This window comes from Clytia hemisphaerica, unplaced genomic scaffold (assembly GCF_902728285.1).
Source record: "Clytia hemisphaerica strain Z4C2 unplaced genomic scaffold, Clytia hemisphaerica genome assembly, whole genome shotgun sequence".
NCBI classification, from domain to species: Eukaryota; Metazoa; Cnidaria; class Hydrozoa; order Leptothecata; family Clytiidae; genus Clytia; species Clytia hemisphaerica.
Window position 1 is genome coordinate 247,063 of NW_027104590.1, and position 21,856 is coordinate 268,918.

The 21,856-nt window shown below is 36.2% G+C and overlaps 1 protein-coding gene across 1 annotated transcript; it reads left to right on the top strand.

The window, feature by feature from the left end:
* The first annotated feature begins 1,653 nt into the window (after positions 1-1,653).
* LOC136823612 (histidine ammonia-lyase-like) lies at positions 1,654-20,817 on the top strand. The gene is made up of 21 exons (XM_067079792.1): positions 1,654-2,155; positions 2,821-2,919; positions 3,694-3,773; positions 5,935-6,009; positions 7,685-7,757; positions 8,607-8,673; positions 9,025-9,062; positions 9,502-9,580; positions 10,321-10,367; positions 10,577-10,716; positions 11,133-11,180; positions 11,497-11,548; positions 11,904-11,999; positions 12,318-12,413; positions 16,241-16,299; positions 16,854-16,934; positions 17,550-17,745; positions 18,422-18,592; positions 19,321-19,429; positions 19,941-20,010; positions 20,574-20,817. Exons 1-21 carry the CDS (start codon positions 1,957-1,959, stop codon positions 20,766-20,768), a joined length of 2,070 nt encoding a protein of 689 aa, XP_066935893.1. The 5' UTR covers positions 1,654-1,956; the 3' UTR covers positions 20,769-20,817.
* Positions 20,818-21,856: the final 1,039 nt, after the last annotated feature.

The window sequence follows — 21,856 nt, forward strand, 5'->3', positions numbered from 1 at the left end:
TGGCGAAAACAAGAACATACATATTGAGAACATTTTTAGGCTTAAAACTAAAAAAGTTAAGACATCAGTCTTATATTCATAAAATTTCTCTAAAAAAACGTTTTACTAAGAATTTGCTTCTCTGACTAAATTCAAATCAAAGTGAAATTATGTACCTATATGAAATATTTATTAGCTGCTTTTCAGTCGAGAAGACAGTATAAAACAGAACATGTTTATAAGAATTTATCAATTGGTAACAGTCAGTCACCACCTCATGAGAGTGCATACAAGAATTCTGCAGGAATCAATGTTTCAAAGTCTTCAAAGATTTTGGAATAAAGAAAATCACTTCAGTTCAAAAATGAAATAAGTTGAATCCTCCTGTCCTTTATTTTAACGATGCTTTTTTCCTGGATAGTCTTAGTCTGACCTAGATGTATAAGTTTTCAGTGATTTTTTTTTAAGATGAATTGTTGATTGCTCTTTTGATTTGAAATGAGATGGGTTTTTGAAAAAATGACACTCCAAAAACCTGGGTGAACCAGTTTTCTTTACATTCAATAACAGCGGGCCTGTTTAGTTTTTTTATCGAAAAAGTGTTTTTGTCTATATGTCTGGGTAGATAGTATACAACAGTTTAGTTAACGCAGACAGAAGTCTTAACTAGAATTGATTGATATTTTATGAATGTTTTTCAGTTTTCGATAAAGTTAGGCTCCCAGCTAGCAATTTATAATGTTTATTTTCTGCGACGGAGATGGTTAGCTTTTGATTTTGTTTAGATCCTGATTGACTGAGGACAACGGTCAATCAGCATTTTTACAATTATCGATTTTACGTCCTCAAAACTGTGGGTTTTTTAGATCGTTCCAGTCACTCCACCGTCCGTTAAAGTGTAGGGCTTTCGCTTCTGTCACAGGGGGGGGGAGGTTCTTAGGCAAAATCGGTGTCGGGTATGTTCGAGCTATAAGGGTCAAAGGGTAGATTTTTCAAAATTTGGACAAAATTCAAAAATCTATAAAAAATTAGAGAAAAGTTTTCTAAGGGTCCCAAAAACGCCATTTTTTACTCTCCCTATATATGGATCGATTTTCGATTCTTGACTCGGACATACCCGTCATTTTACAAACCTAGTACCCCCTCCCCCGGAGCTTCTGTTGTTCATAAAGTCTGTTTTAACTTTAAACTGAATGTTCAAATCTGAGAAGCAATGTGAAGGTCAACACTGTATTTCATAACCATGCTCCCTTAGAAGTGGAAAGTCTCTTGGCCATTTCTTTAAAATTTTTCTTCTTTTTGACTGGGTAGTAGAAAATACGAGAGAAGTTGATAACTATTCTTGTTGACAATGCAAATGTAAATGTGAGTGGAATGTTTTGTTAGAACTTACTTTTCACTTTAATAAGGGTATTTTTATTAGTAGGAAATGTTTACGGCAGATTGCGGATAAAAGATTGATAAAAGTTATGCAACAGTTTTTGCTATCCAGAATTTTCTACGTAGTCTTTTAGTTTATCTTATCTGGGACAAAGGTGGGAGTGTCAAAACATTTTTTAGATTGTTGTGTTTATATCATTTATTTATTGTTGTTTGTTTTGATTATTGTGCTCCGGAAATTTCAGTCACTTTCAATTGGTCAGAATTCAGGTCAAATACAAGGGGAACGGAAGTATTAGTCTTACTGTATTGTAAATCGATAAGAGTGCACGTCACATTGATATTACATGAGTTTTATGTAAAATTTGTCAAATTTTAAAGCTCTTGGCACAGACACGAGTTTTTACTTATACTCTTTGGTGTAGCAGTAATCACAGGCAAGAAATATTTTTGCCGGAGAAAGAGACAGTGAATCATAAGAAAATTCCCGGTGAATTTTCAAAGGATACATCATCTATTGTTGTAAGAAGATAGTTTAAGTTGTAAGACATTACACCACGAATCATTCACTGAGGAAACAACGTTAATTTTAAAAAAATGAAAGATTCTCCTAATAGAAAACTATCTAGAACATCAACGACAGTGTTAACAGGTAAAATGAAGTTAACGGTACATTACAAAGGACAGATATACGTTGTTCCATGTGGTAATGGTAATGATACTATAAAATGGCTGAAAGAAGAAGCTGTTAAACGATCAAAGAAATTGAATTCAACTCTGGAACATAGTTCTTTAGGTAAAGTGACTATTCTGTACTCTCGGATACTCTCGGGCCGCTAATTAACTTTTCCCAAATTTTCCACCCGGGACATTCTCATTCCAACCCCCTCCCCGCTTATTGATTTTCGGGAAATTTTTTTTGAAAGTTCCCTCTTTTGCCCTAATGCTGCTGTATTACTAGCCTCCTTTTCGAAAATGTTCCACCCGGGACATTTCTATTCCAACCCCCGCTTATCAAGTTTCGAGATTTTTTCCAAACCCCCCGGCTATTACCCGAGAGTATCAGATTTGTTCGTTTGACACTTTAGTTGACTTTTTAGCTCCGGCGAACGAAGCATTTCGCCGAGTTTTTGTTAGCATAAATTCGATGTTTTTATAGCTGAACAACCTAATAAAGGCATTTTTGTTCTCGATGTGATTGGTCAAGTGACAGGTCCAGTGGAACAACCGTAAAAGTGAGGAGACTGAAGGCTCAAACGAGATAGAATTTGCAAGGAATTTGAGAAAAAAATCTCATTTGCTTAAAAGTGGGAAGTCTCCCCAGTCTCCTCGCTTCCGCCGTGCCTGAGTGTACACAAGATTCAAATAGTCTAGTTGACCCAAATTCTTGTTACTCACCCCGTCACAAAATTTAAAATCTTATCGGGTATCATCAACTCTTATGCTACTTTATCGTTCTAGACACTTTAGAAGCTCGTTTACAAGAAACACATGGATTATTAATGGACGATGATTTGGTATGTGATGTTTTGGATGATAATTCTCTCGTATACATTTCAAGTAAGTTCTAATTTTTTAGAACAGAACGTTCAGTGTTAACCCTTCGCGCGTGCTGTTTTTTTTGAAAAAGTTGAAATTTTTCTAATTTTTTTTTGAAACTCAAAACTTTAAAGTGCTATGATAAAAGCTTGTAATTTTTGATTTAGCAGATGGTTTTGGTACCATCGGAAAGCTATTTTTATACTCTTATACTCTTCTAAAAGCATTCGGTTTATGTGCCTTTAAATCAAGTGGTCAGGATCTATCCGAGACCCAGAATTTTGGCTTGTTTTGGACGCATATACGCATATGTTAGGTCTAAGGATTCTTCCCTCTCAGTCAAAAACTTTATTTTGTCCACTGAATATCCGTAGTGTTGAGCTACAGTGCGCAAGATGGTGGGCTCAATCCATGACTGGGTCATATCAAAGATTATCAACAAAAGATGAATCAGTGGGGGAATACAGGGGAAAAGAGTAGTGCCTTCTCCTTCTTTCTACATTTGGGTAGATTACTGGGGTAGCCTCCCGGGTGGCCTTCGTTTGTCTTTCGACTGATGCAGTCACACGAGGAGTTGGAGTCTTCTTTACTCGAACCCACATGTGAAACACAAATTTGCTCGAATTAAGGAGATTTCGAGTTATGGAGTAAAGTTTATAAGGGTGTTGCTCAAGTTAGGAGACATTCCAGTTATAGAGTTTCGAGTTAAAGAGACTATACTACTCCAACAAGCTGGTCCGTAAGTTCCAGTGATATGTTCTTTGTTAAACAATAATTTTCTTTATTCTTCACTAGGTACAGACGAAAAGACAAACGGAGAAATTAAAATAAACGGATCCCGACAGGATGATGACATTTTTACACCACCACAAAAAGTAAAGATCCAGCCCTGGGTGAAATAAGAGATTTCCAGTCCTGGAAATATCTTGAAAATGTGATATTTCCATATACATTTGTAAATATGAAAATATGATATTTCTATATTTTCAAATATCATATTTCATGATATTTCCAGGATTGGATATTTCTCATTTCGCTCAGTGCATTTTTTTAATGTTTAGGGTCAGGGTCATTAATCATTGAGTTTAAAACCCGAAGGGGTAGAGTAGGATCTCTAACCTTTCTCAGGCAAGAAAAAGTGAAGCCACTTATTTCCCATCCAGAGCGCCTAGAACGCAATCATAACGACGGATGTATCTAGCGGTTTCTTTGTTTTTGAAGACTTTATTTTTTGAAATCTACCGATAGATTTTACTTTCAATCCGGCGTTTGTGGAAAGACCACGCTCAGGCGTTCTGGATGGGAAATAAGTGGCTTCATTTCCCATCTAAAAGTTTCTACTCTAGCCCCTTCGGGACTTTAAACTCTATGTCATTGATTCACGTTTTTTGCGCTATGCTAGAAGCGATAACTTGGCCGACTTATAGAGTCGCCACGGTCTGCTTTATGACTATACCAGAAATCTGGTACCGAACCGGCCGAAAATTGCGGTGTTTGGGCCGATTGGTTAATCAGGTACTTAACACATTGCTTTGGGAGTCACACAAAAACGAGGGCTGGAGGAACCATGTACGTCTTCGTGAGTTGTCTTTCCATACGTAACCTTGTATCTGTCTGTTTTTCATCTCTCAAGATGTACTTTCGCAAATTTGAAGTTCTAGGGCAAAAATTACTGTTTATTCTCTTCACTTCAGACGCTCTGTTATAGTCAATAAGCTTCCATTCTCTCCTTTCTATTAAAAATAATTGAATGAATTTGACCTTATATGAATTTAAATTTTATTTTTGGACACAAGTTATTTTGTCTGCAACATTGCAAATATGATACTGATCATTGTCATTTCAAATCAATCAATCTGACATACTAATATACTTATCAGAGATATCTGTCACCTCCACGACACAATCTCCTGACATTCTCTGTAAGTTTTTCTCAAGGTGGAAGAAAATGCTATACTTTCTCTTAATGGTTACGTAAACCTGACGCAGTACACATATCAACCATTAGCGGCGCGGTCAATTTTTAAGGGGTCTGGTGACGAAAATACAAGGGAAATTCTCATTGACGACGGTATCGAAAACACAAGTATTGGAGTGCTCTTGTGAAAAATGTAAGATCCCCTTACGTTGAATCGATAAAGTAGCGTCAATTTAGTAGAATTTTACCTTGTCGGCTCTGTTCACGCCGACCCTAATTTAGCACCGGCCCCTTTTACGCCGATCCTTTTAACGCCAAAACTTTATTTATATACAATTTAATACCGAACTAATTAATTTAATTCCGATCCCTTACGCTCGCTCCTCATGACGCTGGCGTCGCAAGAATAACCACAATAAGGGCCGGCATAAAATGAAACGATGAGGTATTCGAATGCTCAAAATAATTCACTTCATTAAAATTGTTCGCTCTCAGCTGCTAGGAAAATGTCTCTTGTATGGCATAGAGTTTTGAATGGAATCGGTTTAGTTTGCTTTAGAGGAGGCGTTGAGAACGAATCTTCCTTGTAAATTCTATTATAAATCCTCTAAAAAGCTGACCACGCCGTTGCGTCAGGGGACGAAGACTAACGTTAGCGATCGAAGACCTTCAAAACTTTAACTTATGGTTTTCCAGCGGCCGAAGACCTACAAATTTATTGTGCGATTAGTTTTCAGCGGCCGAAGACCTACACCAACGGCCGAAGACCTGCAAGACTTAGGCCATAAAGGGTTAATAGATCTAATCGGTCGGATTGTATGAGCTTTCAACCGAAGAGGATTGGATAGAATCCTTGATTTTTTGCCCATGTATCGAATCCCCTCTTCTTGCGACCCGATTGTAGAAGACCCAAGGTTTGCCGCCACTTTCCTCTTTTAAGGCCAGAATAGCGGTTTTTAACCACTTATGCACTGTTCTTTAATAATAACCATTTCCAGTACGGTAGTATCAGAGAACATCAAAAGCATTTCATTGAGCTGCGTGGCTCCCCATTTTATTTGACCTTCCACAACCTCAATCAAGCCAATATACCACTTGGAACGTTTTGTTCTCATTAGATATTGAATATTGACGGCAATACATTGACCTCCGACAATCTCGTCAAATGTGGCAAAGGAGAATACAAATTACAGGTATATTTCTTTCTTCGTTATTTTGGACCTACCTCGGAGGTCTTGTCGGTCGGAGGTTTCGTCCGTTTGTTCGTTCGTCTGTTACCAGCTTTTCTCAGGATTGGCTCCTTAGTTTTTTCTATTTTTTTGTACAGTGGTGCAAAATGGTAATGCCCAAAAAGTGACAGAGCCTGATTTTCGAAAAAAAAAAATTTTTCCAGCCGAAAATGCTTGAGATATATGCCGGAAAAACCGTTTTTTGGCTTTTTCTTGAGATTTCATCATTAGTTTTTTCTGATTTTTTGCACAAAGATGCGTATTAGCATGTCCAAAATGTGACCCGCTCCGATTTTTGAGAAAAAGTTTTCGGCTGAAAATGCCGAAAATCGTCGTTTTTGCAGATTTTCATTGGATCTTTGTTTTTTCAAAAAAAAAAAAAATTATTTATAAGAATGACCAAGATTAAGCATGGTTTTATTTTCAATGGTTGGTAGCCGGAACTTTCTAAAAATCGCCTGAACAGCCGAGAATCGCCGGAAAAATAGTTTTTTCTAAATTTCTCGAGTAGTACTTGTATTATTCTGCATTTTCATACTATTGCTGCCATTATTTCAATTGTCTTATTACATCAATTTTCAGTTAGGTCCATTCAGCATGTAGCTTGTTGATTCATATTTTGATAGTTTATTGCTGAGATTTAGCATTTTTTCATAAGGTTTTCTTGTAACTGAAAATTTTAGATTTTTATTTATGGAATATCTTTAAAAATAAGAGCTCGCAAAATTTTAATTTGTAATTTTGGCGATGTTTTTACCTTGAAAGTTTCATCGCTAAAATAGTTTACTCAGTGGGAAGGTATATCTCAGTCAGGTGAGAATTGAGTTGATCATCACTAAGGGCGATAATATGGCATCCGGGATCCCGAGCCCTCAGACATAGATTTATAAAACACGAAAGGCTAGATGGTGTGTTTTGGCTGAAAAGTGTGCCGAGGCTAGGTAGTAAATCCTACCTAGGTCACATGACATTACAATAGAATTTCAGCGCTTGACTAATTAGAAGCTTCGCGGGTTTTCGAAAACAATAGCAGCAATATTTCTTTTTGCTTAGAAGAGCTTAAAAAAAGACATATAGCCCTTCGGGCTTTATAAATCTATGCCCTCAGGGTATGATCTTGTTTATTTTAGATCTCAGTTGCTTTGTAAACAAAACCTTAATTAACAACTCACAAGGAACTGGAAAATTGAGCCTGTAAAACAGGATTGATTTCCATTGTCACTTTGTTGTGTGTTTATATTGATCTTCTTAAGTGTTTTTAACACAGGAAGAGATTGTTTAGTTGTTTATTAATATGATGACGTCATTAAATGAGGTACTCAGAGAAGGCGTGTGAGAGGTAGAGCAATGGCATTGTCGCTACCAAGAAATTAAAAAATAACCTATTTGCTACTAACTGAAACTTTAGGCCTTCTGGGCAATCATCATTTTAGTTGAACGGTTCCCCTATGTATGAGCGAACATTTAAAAGAAATCTTTTTAAGAAACTCTTTTTAGAAGTTGATGACTCAATTTTACGAAATTTTATCAAATGTCATAAATAAATGTCAATTTTAAAAAGCAATAACACAAGTAAGAAAAAGCAGTTGCATTCTAATTTTGCTTAACAAATTGTCAAATAATAAAGGTTTCCTTTTAGCTAACGAAGGAATCGCAACAGAAAGTGAAAAATGCGCGTGACCTTATCGATAATATTGTGGCTGAAAAGCGAGGTAATTCCCTTTCTTTCAAACCTTTTATTTAGTATTGTAGGTTTGTGAGTGGGTAGAGAGTCTATCACCATATTTCCCTAACACCCTGCCTTGAAGAGCTTGGGATTCGAACACAGTTCATTGCGGTGACAGTCTGTGATCGAAACCTTCACACTATGAATCGGCAGAATATTAGGGAGATACAGTGATAGCCAGATGGTGAGGGTAAATGTATACCGAGTTTATCGTTCTACATCTGCAATTTGAGCTTTTACTAAGCTCATTTGTAAGTTACCTTATCCCGCAATTGCGGTATACCATATAATGGTTTTTCATGTCTTGGTGAATTACGTAACTTCCGCCATTACAGAAGCAAACGTTCGATTTGCGTAAGGGATCACCTGTACAGATTCGAACGTTTTCTTCCATAATGGTGGAAATTACGTAGCTTAACCAAACATGAAAAAACCCCTATAGAAGAATTTCAAATTTACACTGGAGAATCAAGACTTACAGCAACACAAGCTATCCTATACTGACTGACAGAGTTTACTCTATCATACTCTTTGTTCCAAATAAACACCCCGTTGGAAATTATACTCCTGAAAACCACAAAATTAAGGTAGATATTGGCCAAAATTAGGCTATTTAGAGCAAACTCTTTGAAAATATTCTTAAAATCAATAAACGGACGGATCTTGATAAGTTACAGGGGGGGGGGGGGGGATTTTTGAAATTTTTGAAAAACTAACAATCGGGTGAGGGCGTTTATTTGGAAACTACGAGTAATCAAGTGATTACTTTTTTGGAAGTGCCTTCAAAGAGATGAACTTTTTATTTTTTACCTCATTTTTTACCTTTTTTTTCTAGTTGTTTATGGCATCAACACAGGGTTTGGAAGTTTCGCAAGAGTCATTATTCCACCTGAAAAGATAAAGTACGTATCAAGGCTTAGGTCAACACCTCTATTTCGAATCTCTATTATTCGAATGTCTTGGTAATCTGAACTTTTGTTGAAGTTTTCGTTTTTTATTATCTCGTTTCGCGAAAATTAGTAGTTTTTCCTTTTCCCCTTAGCGATCCAAAAAGATAAACATTCGTTTCTAAAAGGGACATTATAACCGGCCTTTCATCAAAAGGCTCATAACCCTGAACCACTTCATTTTCAGCCGAAATGCCCTGGTTGTTTTAAAAACCTGATGGCGTAAAACCTTCAGAACGTTAATAAGTATGTTGTATTTTCGGTTGGCAGCAGTAAATTTCTAAAGATTTCATTTTATTTTTTCAGGGAATTGCAAGAAAACTTAATTCGCTCACATGCATCAGGTATGACTATATTTAATGACCTTCAAAAAGCAATACTGAGTAAATATTAATGATCTCTATCAAGGCTCAAAATCTCTTAAGCTGTTCACTCTCTAAACTTTGATTGAGGCCTAACCCAGCTGAAAAAAACATTCAAGATCGCGTTCCCTTTTGCTCTACAAACAAAAGTGAACGTGACTGGGATCTTAAGTTTAATGTTTAATGTTTTTAATTGTCATTTTTTATGTGATTGTTTAGCTTTAGGCAATTACCACGCTCCAAAGCTCATTTGATATTTACGATCAAAGTGCGTGCATCAACCGGGTAGATTCTCTTTACAGAGCCATGTCCTTTAGAGTGAATACGTCCTTGTGCGGAGTAATCAGGATCTGCTCGGAGATTAATAATTCTACTTTTTAATTTCATGCTATTTTCTAACAAAAGATTTTTGCCCATACAGGCGTGGGAGAAGCTTTAACATTACAGAGAGCTCGATCTTTACTAGCTCTGCGTATCAATGTTTTGGCTAAAGGACACAGGTATTTATTCTCACTATCGGTTTTGTTATCCACCCCAACAGACACACAACGTTATTTCGACGTTAACCTAACGTTCACAACGTTCTTATAACGTTGAAACGACGTTATGTGTCAGCTCGGATCCTGCACCCTTTTTACAGAAGCACTTGAAAAGTTGAAGCTGCTAATTTCCACTGATTTTGGAAGAATATTTTCCTACCGGCGAATGAAAAATTTAAATCAATGATTTAAATATTTACCGCTTACCGTCGGCCTTCGACCATCCCTAAACAAGAACTTTACTGGGATATATTGCAGCTGATTCTCGAGCCTCTTTTATTTGAATATTTCTACAATTCGAAAAAATACTCTCTTCCGTCAAGAAAAAATACTTCGTAAAAATTATTTATTTCCGTAAATCGACCAGTTAGATTCCCCGTTCGAGTTCGAAAAAGCGAATATGGGGGGGGGGTATAACATTTCTAGGAAATTTAACATTGTGACTTTTGACCCCCGGACAGCAGGTCTAACCCCCTGGACAAGCATCAGTTGACCCTCAAACAGAGTGAAATTACCCCCAAACAGAGCAAATTACCCCCCAGACAAGGCAAATCTTACAGGTTCACTACCCCCGGACACTACATCCTCCACCCACATGTACGGACATTTTCTGGAAGAGCCCAATCAACTTTACAACTGTACTCGATCTCCAGCCATTAAACTATTCAGAACATTTATCAAACTATTTTTCATTTTTTTAGCGGTATTTCACCAGAGAATCTGAATAAGATGATTGCCATTTTTAATGGTAAGATTAGTAGGCTATTTTTGCGCCGTCTAACTTAAATAAAACTTCCTCTAGATTTATTCATGTTTGATAAAGCGTATTAACAAATTCAAGAAAGTGGATACCCAATACAGTTTATTCCGTTTAATTTCATAACTATAATTTTACAATTTAATTGTAATATGATACCACGTCTGTGCTTAAAATAGTTATGGTTTTTGCTATTCTAGCTGGCTGTGCACCATATGTTCCAGAGCGTGGTACTGTGGGAGCCAGCGGTGATTTGGCGCCACTTTCACACGTGGCACTTGGTTTGATGGGGGAGGGAAAAATGTGGGGCCCGAAAACTGGATGGGCCGATGCAGCCATTGTAAGTCGATTTAATATTATTTTGCAAATTTTATGTATTTCTCATTGATAATGTTTGTATGCCGATATTTAGTCAAAGCACAGTCCTTTATCTCTATCCTATCATTATTTTTAAGCTTATAGTTTACAGAATGTTAGTTTATTTTCTAATATTTCTCTTCAAGACCAAATTAGAGATGACAATATTAGTGAGGTTAAGTATACTGGGATAATTGCGACGACGGACGAAAAATGTAACAGGCTAGTGAAAATACGAAATTTTATTGGTTGAAACTCACTAGCCTGTTACATTTTCGTTCGTCGTCGTGATTATACCAATTTACTTAACCTCACTATTAGGGCAGTATAAACTGTAAACTGTTTTAGCTTTTAATGGTATCTAGTATTTTGTAGAACCTATTTTCTTGATTTTTTTAGGTTCTCAATATTCACAACTTGAAACCGATCTCATTACAAGCGAAAGAGGTTTGTACAAGGACATGCTTTTTTAATCTAACATGATATAATCATGCGGAGCAATCTAGAGGGTGCTAGGGTGGAAATTGTTAGCACCTGCTTCTTAGAGGGACTGAATTTGGCGAAAAAGTTACAAAGTCTATTAAAAGGTGACCCTTACAGTGACAATTTTTGAAAGATTTCTACCATAGAGGGGCAATGGTTTGCACAAGAAAACACGATTATTAAGCTTTCACATCGATTTCACTTATTCATTTATTACACCCCTTATCACTGCTCTTGGAGCTGAACGTGTAAAGTATATCGTTTTCATTTATTCATTTAGGGACTTGCACTTATCAACGGCACACAGCTGATCACTGCACTTGGGGCTGAAGGTATGCAACTCTATTTTTCTTTACTGATATAAATGATATCGTTAACCCATTCTTAGACTACACGCTTTTTTTATAAGAACATCCAAAAATTTTGAAGCCTTAAGATGTTCTTAACTTTTTGAGTTTTTAAGCTTAGAAATGTTCTTAACCATTTTGTGAGCATTTTTGTCCATTTTCTTTAGAAATTGGCCATTTTAGAGTCTGCAAATCCTTAAAATGTTCTTAACTTGTTTTTAATATTTTGGCCATCGAAGCCTTATGTTCTTATATAGTTTGTTCTTATATAAAAAAACGTTTAGAGTCTACTCCTTGCTCAACTTTACCTTAAACTTTTTATGGAATTGTTCATTTGCAGCATTGGAGCGATCTATTCGTATTTCTCGACAAGCTGATGTTGTAGCAGCTCTCACGTTAGAAGTTCTCAAAGGGACATCCAAAGCTTTCTCTGAAGGTATTTAAATGTATTTCCATGCGTGTAATTCCATTAGATTTGTTCTAAACAGTCACACTTTTTTTTAATAAGCATGTCCAAAATTTTTGAAGCCTTCTTTTGAATTTTAAGCTTAAAAATGTTCTTTTTCTTATTTTCTCCAATTTGTAATTGTTTTTGTACAACATCCTAAGAAATTGGCTGCTGTCCACAAAGCCTTAAAATGTTTATTCACTTTTTTTTAACATTTTTGCTATCGAAGCCTTATATTCTTACATAGTTTGTTTTTAATAAAAAATAACGTGTGTACCATCCTTCCTTTCCATTTCTTTTTTTCAGAAATCCATAACGCCCGTCCACACTGCGGTCAAAAACTTGTCGCGTCACGATTACGATCACTTTTACATTCAGATGTTTATCGTTCAGAAGTTGCAGGTTGGTCATTTGCCATACTTTACTTTCTTTCGCGTTCACCTTCTTGTAAAGTGGAGTCTCTTTAACTTGAACCTCTATTCATGATAGTCATGACGTAATGTTTTCTACGGAAATATTTTTAGCCGGCTTTAGCCAGGAACTTTAAACTAGACAAAAGTTGTATAAAATTTGCCACTACTGGCAAAAACCGGGGGCTTTTCGTAGAAAACATTACGTCACGAATCATGAATAACTAGAATATCTTACCGTGAAAAGCACAGCTCAAAATCATATATTTACGCTGTGCCGACGAATCGAGATTCTATTCATCGCGCAATCAGCGAAGACAAAAGTAACCATGACGACCATCCAAGATCTTGGATGAGCGTCATAGTCGATATTTTTATTCCCGTCGTTGAAAACACAACTTACAAAAAGTCATCAATGCTTTGTAAAAAGAGTCAGTGATAGAGAATCATAACATAAAGTCTGTCTATTATTTCGATTCAATTAAAGTGACATTTCCATAATTAAAAGTTTAGTAATTACTGTTATACATTTGGGGATCATGTAAAAGATTTCTTTCGAAATAAACTCATTTCAACTACACTTGGAGGTTTCTGGGGAATTCGTAAATAGTAAACTGCATACTGATACAGTCTGCTAGACATTAATATGGTAATATTTGCTCTTCATCTTTGATTTTTTCTACAGTGACTAGATTGACACATGCGCGATAAAATTTCTATTATTTGTCTTCAGAGGTTACTACTTTCTTTGAAAACTTAACCTCTGATACTCAGGGTAAGAATATCTCCTTAACTTGAACAAGTTCTTCAGTTAATAAGACCTCATAAACCTTACTCATAACTCATAATTTGCTTTACTCGAACAAATTTATGTTCCCGGCTGAAATAACTTTGACTGGAACATCTCCTCGAAAAAGTATTCTCGTCCTTTTAGTTAACAATGTCTTATAAACCTTACTTCATAACTCAAAATTTCTCGAACTCGAACAAATTTATGTTCCCCATGCGTGTTCGAGTTATGGAGACTCAACTGTATTCCAAATTCAAACTCTCGAATTTAACAAAAGAATAAAGTCATAATTATTATTATTATTATAATGTAACAAAGTTCTAGGCGCACGAGGGCCTCTGGAACTGATCGTGATTATACGTATTTTACAATTGTCTTGTGTTGAATCTTTTCGGGTGTTTACTCCATGCAGTGTTGAGTCTTTCTTTGAAGACTTTGACTGTCTTTGCCTCAGCGACATCTTTTGGCAATTTATTCCAGGTTGGTATAGTTCGATAAAAGAAGGAATTCGTTTGTACACCACGGAGTCCATCGCTTCCAAAGTTTGGAATCATCTCAAAGTTGTGCCTTCTCTTTGGTCGCGTTCGACGGGCTATCTTGTTTGGGATGGTATCTTTTTCGTAATAGTTGATGTGCTTGTAAAGTTGGACCATGTCACAAAAGTGTCTTCTAAACTCGAGCGTAGGAAGATCTAATTCACGCAATCGTTCTTCATAAGACATATCACGACATTTTTGAACAAGTTTTGTTGCCCGTCTTTGTACTCCTTCAATCAGATTTACGTGTTTACGTAGAAACGGAGACCATACTGACTGAGCGTACTCCAGATGCGGGCGAACAAACGCACAATACAATGTTTTAAATGTACTTGTACTCATATTTACAAATCCTCGATTGATTATGCCAAGTATCGCGTTTGCTTTTTTGACTTGCTTTGCAATGTGTTCTTCAAATGTAAGTTCTGAGTCAATGAGGATTCCAAGATCTTTTTCTTCAAAGACGTGTTCCAATTGGCGTCCATCTAGGGAATATGGATGAGCATGTTTGATGTTTCCAAACTTTCCTAGCGTCAGAACGTGACACTTTTCAGGATGGAATTGTAATAGCCAGTCTTTCGACCATTCTACAAGTGTGTCTATATCATTCTGAAGGGAAACAGAGTCTTCGATGCAATTGACTTCTTTGAAGATTTTGGTATCATCAGCAAACAGTAGGATCAATGAGATGACCTTTTCAGGAAGATCATTGATGTATAGCACGAACAGCACTGGTCCCAGTACACTACCCTGTGGAATACCACTCACTACAGGGTCTGTAGTCGAGAAGGACTGGTTCACTTTTACTGATTGAGTTCGACCTGTTAGAAATGACGTTATCCATTTTAAGATTGAACCGTTGATGCCATATGCTGATAGTTTCTTGCATAGTCGACGGTGGGGTACAGTGTCGAAAGCCTTCGCAAAATCGAAGTAGACACTATCAACAACGTTTCCTTTAGAGATGCTCTCATAACATTTATCCAGATAGTACAAAAGCTGTGTCACGGTTGAACGGTTGTTAATGAAGCCATATTGTTTGTTCGATAAAAGATTATGATTAGAAAGGTGCTTCATGATATGTTTCCTCAGTATTGATTCCATTAATTTGCACACTACTGATATCAAACTAACAGGTCGATAATTGACTGCCAAATTCTGAGGTCCCTTGTTTTTGTAAATAGGTGTGACATGTGCCACCTTCCAATCTTGTGGTAATGAGCCTTCAACTAAAGATTTGTTCATGATTACAGCCAAGGGTAGAGACAGATAGTCAGATAATTCCGCTAGTATCCTAGGGTGTATTTCGTCTGGACCGAATGACTTATTATGGTTGAGCTCTTTCAATCGATTCTGTACCATCTCCTCAGAGATATGAATATCTCTGATTGATGAATCAGTTCTCTTTTCAAATGCAGGAAGCTCACCTACTTCTTCTTTTGTGAATACACTGCAGAACTGTCGTTGAAGTATATTAGCTTTTTCGTGATCTTCATGCTTTAACGAGGTTTTGACATTTGGTGATTCAAGTAGTGATGAAACTGTACTAGAAGATTTCATCTTGTTACGCACATGTGACCAGAAGATCTTCGGTTTGGTCTTTGCGTTATCACAAATTCTTTGTTCGTAGTTCCTGTGAGCTTGTCTCATCAATTTGCTCACTCTGTTTCTTACAGGGTGTATTTTGCTCGATTGTATTCTTTTTCTTCGGGCGATGATTTCATCATTCCATTTCCGATGGAGGCGTCTCTTCTCTGCTATTTCTTTCCGAAGTTGAACTCCAATAGGTATTTTACCTTTCTTCTTCCAGTTTTGACCACCGATGATCTTTATGGGTACAAAACGGTTTCGTATATCCAAAATCTTCTTTCGGAAAAGCTGCCAAAGCTCCTCGGTTGACTTAGAATCAGCCATCTCCGGGAATTGCTTGTACCAATCATCAGAGTTGAGATCTTGTTTCATTGCTTCAAAGTCTGCGTCCTCGTACTTGTATCTTTCTGATTTAGGTTTCAATACAGCATCACATTTGATAGTGAAGGTCAAGCAACTATGATCGCTTAAACACAAAGGACTGAGATACTCTAGACATAGAGCTTGGTTAGCTTCACCTGTTAGAATGAGATCGACTAAAGATGGGTCGTCAGTCCCACGGCACCTGGTTGGTTCTTCTACACTTTGGTGGAGAAAGGAGTCGCGAAGGGCATCAAGAAATTTTTCTTCTTTACTTTCCTCGAGATGTGGCGTCGTCCAATTTTTCCAATTGATTGTTGGGAAGTTATACACCCCTTATAATAGGTATTAGACCACGAAAATTTGGAATCGTTTAAGCCCAAGATCAACCAAATCAGTCAAACTTTCAATTACTCAACAGTGTTCATTATTACCGTAATTTTTCTAATTTAACGCGTATCAATTTTTATTTAAATTCATTTATTGCTACGCGTTAAATTAGAATTTTAAAAACTACGGTATATTATTCCGTTCCCTTTCCAGAAAGCCATCGATTCTGTGACCGAGTACAAGATGCATACACGCTTCGTTGCTGTCCCCAGGTAAAGATTTCAAGATTCCCATACTATGCTAGCTTCTTATGTGATTAAGATAACTACTAACTGAGTGTTGTATTATTCGTTCATATCTGTTACATACTATTTGTTACTAAATTTAAATAGTCAGACTATTTTCCTCCTCTGGCTGAGTTCTAGTTTTTGATAGTATTTGACGATACCTTGGTTTTCTTCATCCGGTTCTGTAATTGGAAATTTACGCCTTTTCCCCCTTTTAGCTACTTAGCCTTTCACCCTCACCCTCGCCTGTATAATATCAATTATACTTTTCATCGATGCTTCAAGAGTATAAATAAAGAAGGAATGTCTTCCAGTTTTTTATAATATGAGAAAATGTTAACTAGGCTAAATCCGTTACACATTCCAAGTTGTACTAAAGGTTTTTCATGTTTTTTTAAGTCACTTAGTTTCCACTTTTACGACGGCTAACGTTCGAATCTGTACAGGTGATCCCTTACGTAAACCGAACGTTTGCGTAAGTTACTTAGCTTAATTAACTTGAGAAAGCTCCATCTTTTACGTTGCTTATTATTTTTTAGGTTCATGGAGTTGTCCACGATACAATCGAGTTTGTCAAAAGTATTATTTCGGTTGAACTAAACAGTGCTACTGACAACCCTGTAAGTAAAAGGGAGGCGCTCTGTTTGGACTGGAGTTTTTTTAAACCCGTGTAATACAGTAATATTGGTGTTAGATGATAATTGTTACGGGATAATATCTATTTTCATAAGCTACAATTTGTCCCTTCAATTATTATTTTTACTGGTACTAAATGTCTAAATCAGTTCTATTTCGTTAACTTCTTAGTATCGGTAATCAATTTTGACAAAAAGACAAATTAAGAAACATCCCAACTAAATTAGCCACATTCATCCCGCAATAAAAGATGCTTCTATCAAACTTCCCATCTATTTATCTTGAAATGCTAGGAAGATTTTTCAGTCGTATTGATATCATTTCCGTGTCAACATTTCTTCCCGTCTCAGACGGGTTTCCGCCTCAAAGTTTTACCCAATACACTCTTCTCGAGATGCATAAATTTATTGTTGTCCTCGTTTTCAAACAGATTTCATTGCTATGAAATTATACATTTAAACCAATTTAAATTCCCAAAAGACAAACATTAACTCTAAAACAAAAGTACTTGAAATTCAAAATGTCTCATGAGGTGTAAACAACACAATTATCATTGATTTCAAGTACTTTTTATAATTTTGTTTGTCTCCAACGCACAGATGGTATTTGCAGATATTGGTGAAACAATGTCAGGAGGGAACTTTCACGGTGAATATCCAGCCAAATCACTTGATTACCTCGCTATTGGTATTCATGAGTTAGCTAACATGAGTGAGAGAAGGATCGAGCGACTTATCAACCCAGCTTACAGCGGCCTTCCAGCATTCCTTACGAAAGAAGGAGGATTAAACTCAGGTATCAATTTACTATAAACTCATTTTCTGCACCACAAATAAATGTTGTATTTCACAAGGCGAGTGTCTTGATATTAAACCTGGCGATTAGAATTCCGAACGTTATCTTTTTGTAACAAAAATTTAGATAATTTTCCAGGTTCCTTTGAATAACTTATTTTTGCTCCCCAAGTTTGTGTCAAGGATTACTACTGGATTATAAATATAGAACACTGCTTTAATATTTCGATAGATTAGACATTGTCTTTCAGTGTCTGTCCCGTGCCATCAAATGGTTTCTCTTCCTTGGTCAAAAAATATTGAGTGTTCCTCCCTCAAAGTGAAATCCCTTCCCCCAACAAAATATTTGGCTCTAAAGTTTCTTTTAAAGCAGTATAATGGCGTCAAAGTGTCAATATCTTTAGCGACCATTGATATTTTTTCTCCCTGACATTTGCACTTTAAACTCCAGAAAAAAAGGTCATTTGGATATTGCTTAAAATCATAAATTTCACCTCTTAATTAATTGTTTTGGGTAAATTCACAACAAAAAGCTACAAGCTGTTGAAAATGTCAGCTTTTTTCCGTGAGGTTTACTGACAAATTTTTTCCTAAGACCCAAATGGGAGAACTATCACTTTCTATTCTCCATCGGATCACTTAATTAATCATTTATGTAAGTTATATTCCTTTCTCAGGTTTAATGATTGCCCATTGCACTGCAGCTGCTTTGGTGTCCGAAAATAAAGTGCTGACTCATCCAGCATCCGTTGACTCCATCTCCACATCTGCCGGACAGGAAGATCATGTATCCATGGGAGGTTTCTCCGCGCGGAAAGCTTTAACCGTTGTAGAACATGTTGAATATGGTAAGCTCTTCTCCAGCAGAGAAGTCTTTGTGATTCGAACTTTTCGTTAATCGATGATTGTTTCATAGTTCAAACTACACAATTGAGCTTTATTTAGACTCTGCAGATAAAGAAAATTTTTGATTGATGTAATGCATACTATTCAAAAGATACTAAAAGATTTAATAAGTGTCGGCAGAATGGTTCTGATTCTCCAATGGTGCAAAATTGTTGGAAATTTTTCTGTGGGAATACCGGTAATACTTTCATAAAATACCGGCGTGCGTTATGACCAAAAATTGCTCAAATACCGGTCAAAATCTTCGAATGAGTACCGGAATACCGGAAATTCTGCCTTCTTTCAATACAAAAATATCGGCAACTTTTAATCAACTAAAGATTTATCGCGGTTTTTAATTAACTACGTAAATATTACTATAGATTAACTTTGCATCATTATTTGATTCAAAAAGTCATTGTGATCCTAACCGATTCTTTCATAGCTCAAATTAAAACGATCCCCCAACGTCAGTTAGAAAATTCTCACCAAATACATGGGTTCTTGTTAGCTCTCTATCTTTCTTTGCTTCTTTCTTTTGAGAATATCCTCCCCCACTTTAAATAAGATAAAGAACGTTTTGGATCCAGTTATGTGTGGTTGATCGAATACCCTCTAGAGATGCATGAATTCTTTTTAGTATTTTTAAATTAACTCGTTTTCAAAAGAATCATACTATTGATACTTTCAGTTCTGGCCATCGAATTGTTATCAGCATGTCAAGGCATTCAATTCTTACGTCCACTAAAAAGCACTGAACCTTTAGAAGCTGTTTACCGATTGGTTCGCTCGGTCGCCAAGTAAGACAATCATTTATTACCCCTTTTTGAAATAAACTAAAAATCGTGTCAGCCCTTGTTGCTCTTATCATCAATAAAGTGGAGTCTCCTTAACTCGTGCACGCTTGTTGTCTATACACAGACTCAGTATCTACGGCTAATTTCAAAATTAATTGTCGTAGAGGGTCTGTTAGTATATACTAGACGTCACCCGCGTTTTTTGTACACAATTAACGAGATAAAAAATCCCGGTTTTTAGTGAGGTGCTCACTAAGGGTCTGTTGTCATTGTCTTTTCTCATTTGAGATTTTTCAAACCGACCGCTGCGATAGAGTATTGCTGAGAGAGAGGGGAGACGATGAGAGTAGTATTGCTATTTGAAACTCATACTTCATCGCGGAGGTCTCCGTACGGGAATATTTTTATTAAACAGACAATGCGCACATTAAAATTTTTACACTTTCCCTTTGTTGATTGTAGCAAAAGCTAAATTTTGCATCAATGTTTTCTGAATATATTTTTTTCACTTCAGGAACTTCAACCATGATCGATACATTGCACCAGACATTGAAGCCGTTCGAGATCTCTTACATAAAAACCTGGTAATCATAATTCTTTTAAGCCTCCGGATGTTCCTAACTTTTCGAGTTTTAAGCCTAAAAATGTTCTTAACATGTCCTTATTTGTCACCATTTTGTGAGTATTTTTGTTCATCTTCCTAAGAAATCAGGTGTTTTAGAGTCCGCAAAGCTTTTTTTAAAATGTTCTTGATATTTTGGCCAATGAAGCCTTATTCTTATATAGTTTGTTCTTATTCAAAAGAAAAGCGTACAGGATTATTTTGTCCCTGTTTGTTCGTTCCACTTCACATTCAGCCCTCTCTGATTCAAATTGAATAGAAATCTTGAATACACGGGTTGCAAAATTATATCAATGCAGTCAAAACAGATGATTACTCAGAAAAGTTCACGTGATTGTATTCCCATATTACTTGCTTTACAACTTACAACTTACAACTTTATTAGTGTCAATAAATTCGAACCAATCAGAAATAAATGTAACAAGCACATAAAAATTTAAAGTAAAAGCGAAAAGTATTAAAAATACTCTAAGGTTTTTATTGTGGACATTTTTATGATAAAATTTTCAACTCTCTTTTTTACAGATATGGGAAGCAGTGGAACCTTACATGAAAAAATATGAAGAAGAAATGCATGCGAAAAAGATGGCCGGTATACTCAGTAGAATGCCTGATTCACCAACTGGATATAGCAGCCGTCCGGCGTCGCCAAAATCTTGGTGTGGCGAAAATGGAGGTGCGCCGCAACAGAAAAGACCAAAATATGACGCAGAGGTTTGAGATTTTGCCCTGTTACCCAGCTGGCAAAAAACGTTGTTTCAACGTACATCTAACCTTACATGGACGTCAAGAACGCTAAATGGACGTTAAAACAACGTTGTAGACTCGTGGTTTGAATTGGAGATGCAGAAAAATAATTTGCTTTTTAGCTGATTAAATCTTAGTGGAGTCTCCATAACTCGAAAATGTTTCCTTAACTCGAACAAAATTACATTCCCGGTGCATTTTTGAGCTATAGAGACCCCATAATAATAAGTCCCAGGTTCTTTGTAATCACTACTATTCGGTAAAAAATAAAATTGAAATTAAAAGAATCTTGTCGAATCTGCTGTCATAGAACAACTGTATACATCTAGAGGCTAGTTCCTCATCTCTCAAGGTTAGGCATGGGTCAAATTTTTTTTTTGCTGTATTGAGAGATAAGAGTATATATGCATACATGATGATTTTTTTATTTTCATCGCCTCACATTAAATAAGCCCCTTCCACATTTGCTATTGTTAAAATTTGACGCCGGCCTAAAGGACGTCGTTTATTTAGGGTCGGCTCAAAAAAGGCCGAAAAGATATGGTTATAAAGCGAGAATTCTAAGCTTAACAAGAACACTGGGACTGGTCTTATAAAGAATCTCAAACTTGTGTGTCTTATTATTTGGTTCTTTTGCACCAATGAGTTTGGAAAGCAAATTCTAAAATTTCAATGTAAAAAAGTAGTATTTTAGAAATCTTTAATGCGTAATATTTTTTTGGATATTTTTTTTTGAAGCTTTTGTCAATGTACATTTTAAATGTTTTTGTAAAGTAATAATTCTTTTTTTTTTGTGAATTTAAATTTTCTTTGTTACTTGGCTCCCCCGCCAGCTTCCTTCTGAAAACGACAAATCTTCGGATGGAACAAATTCCGACGACAATTTATCTACCTAAAGTCAATTCACCAGAGTTTGTGTTTGCTTGCCATTTTTCAATCAATTTCTAACAAATTAGATACCGTTGAAAAGATAAGTCAGAGCACTGTAATTCTTGCGAAAATTTTTTTTACAAATTCTAGAAGATGTAACCTGATAACAGCTGTTCGTAATTTTCTTGAAA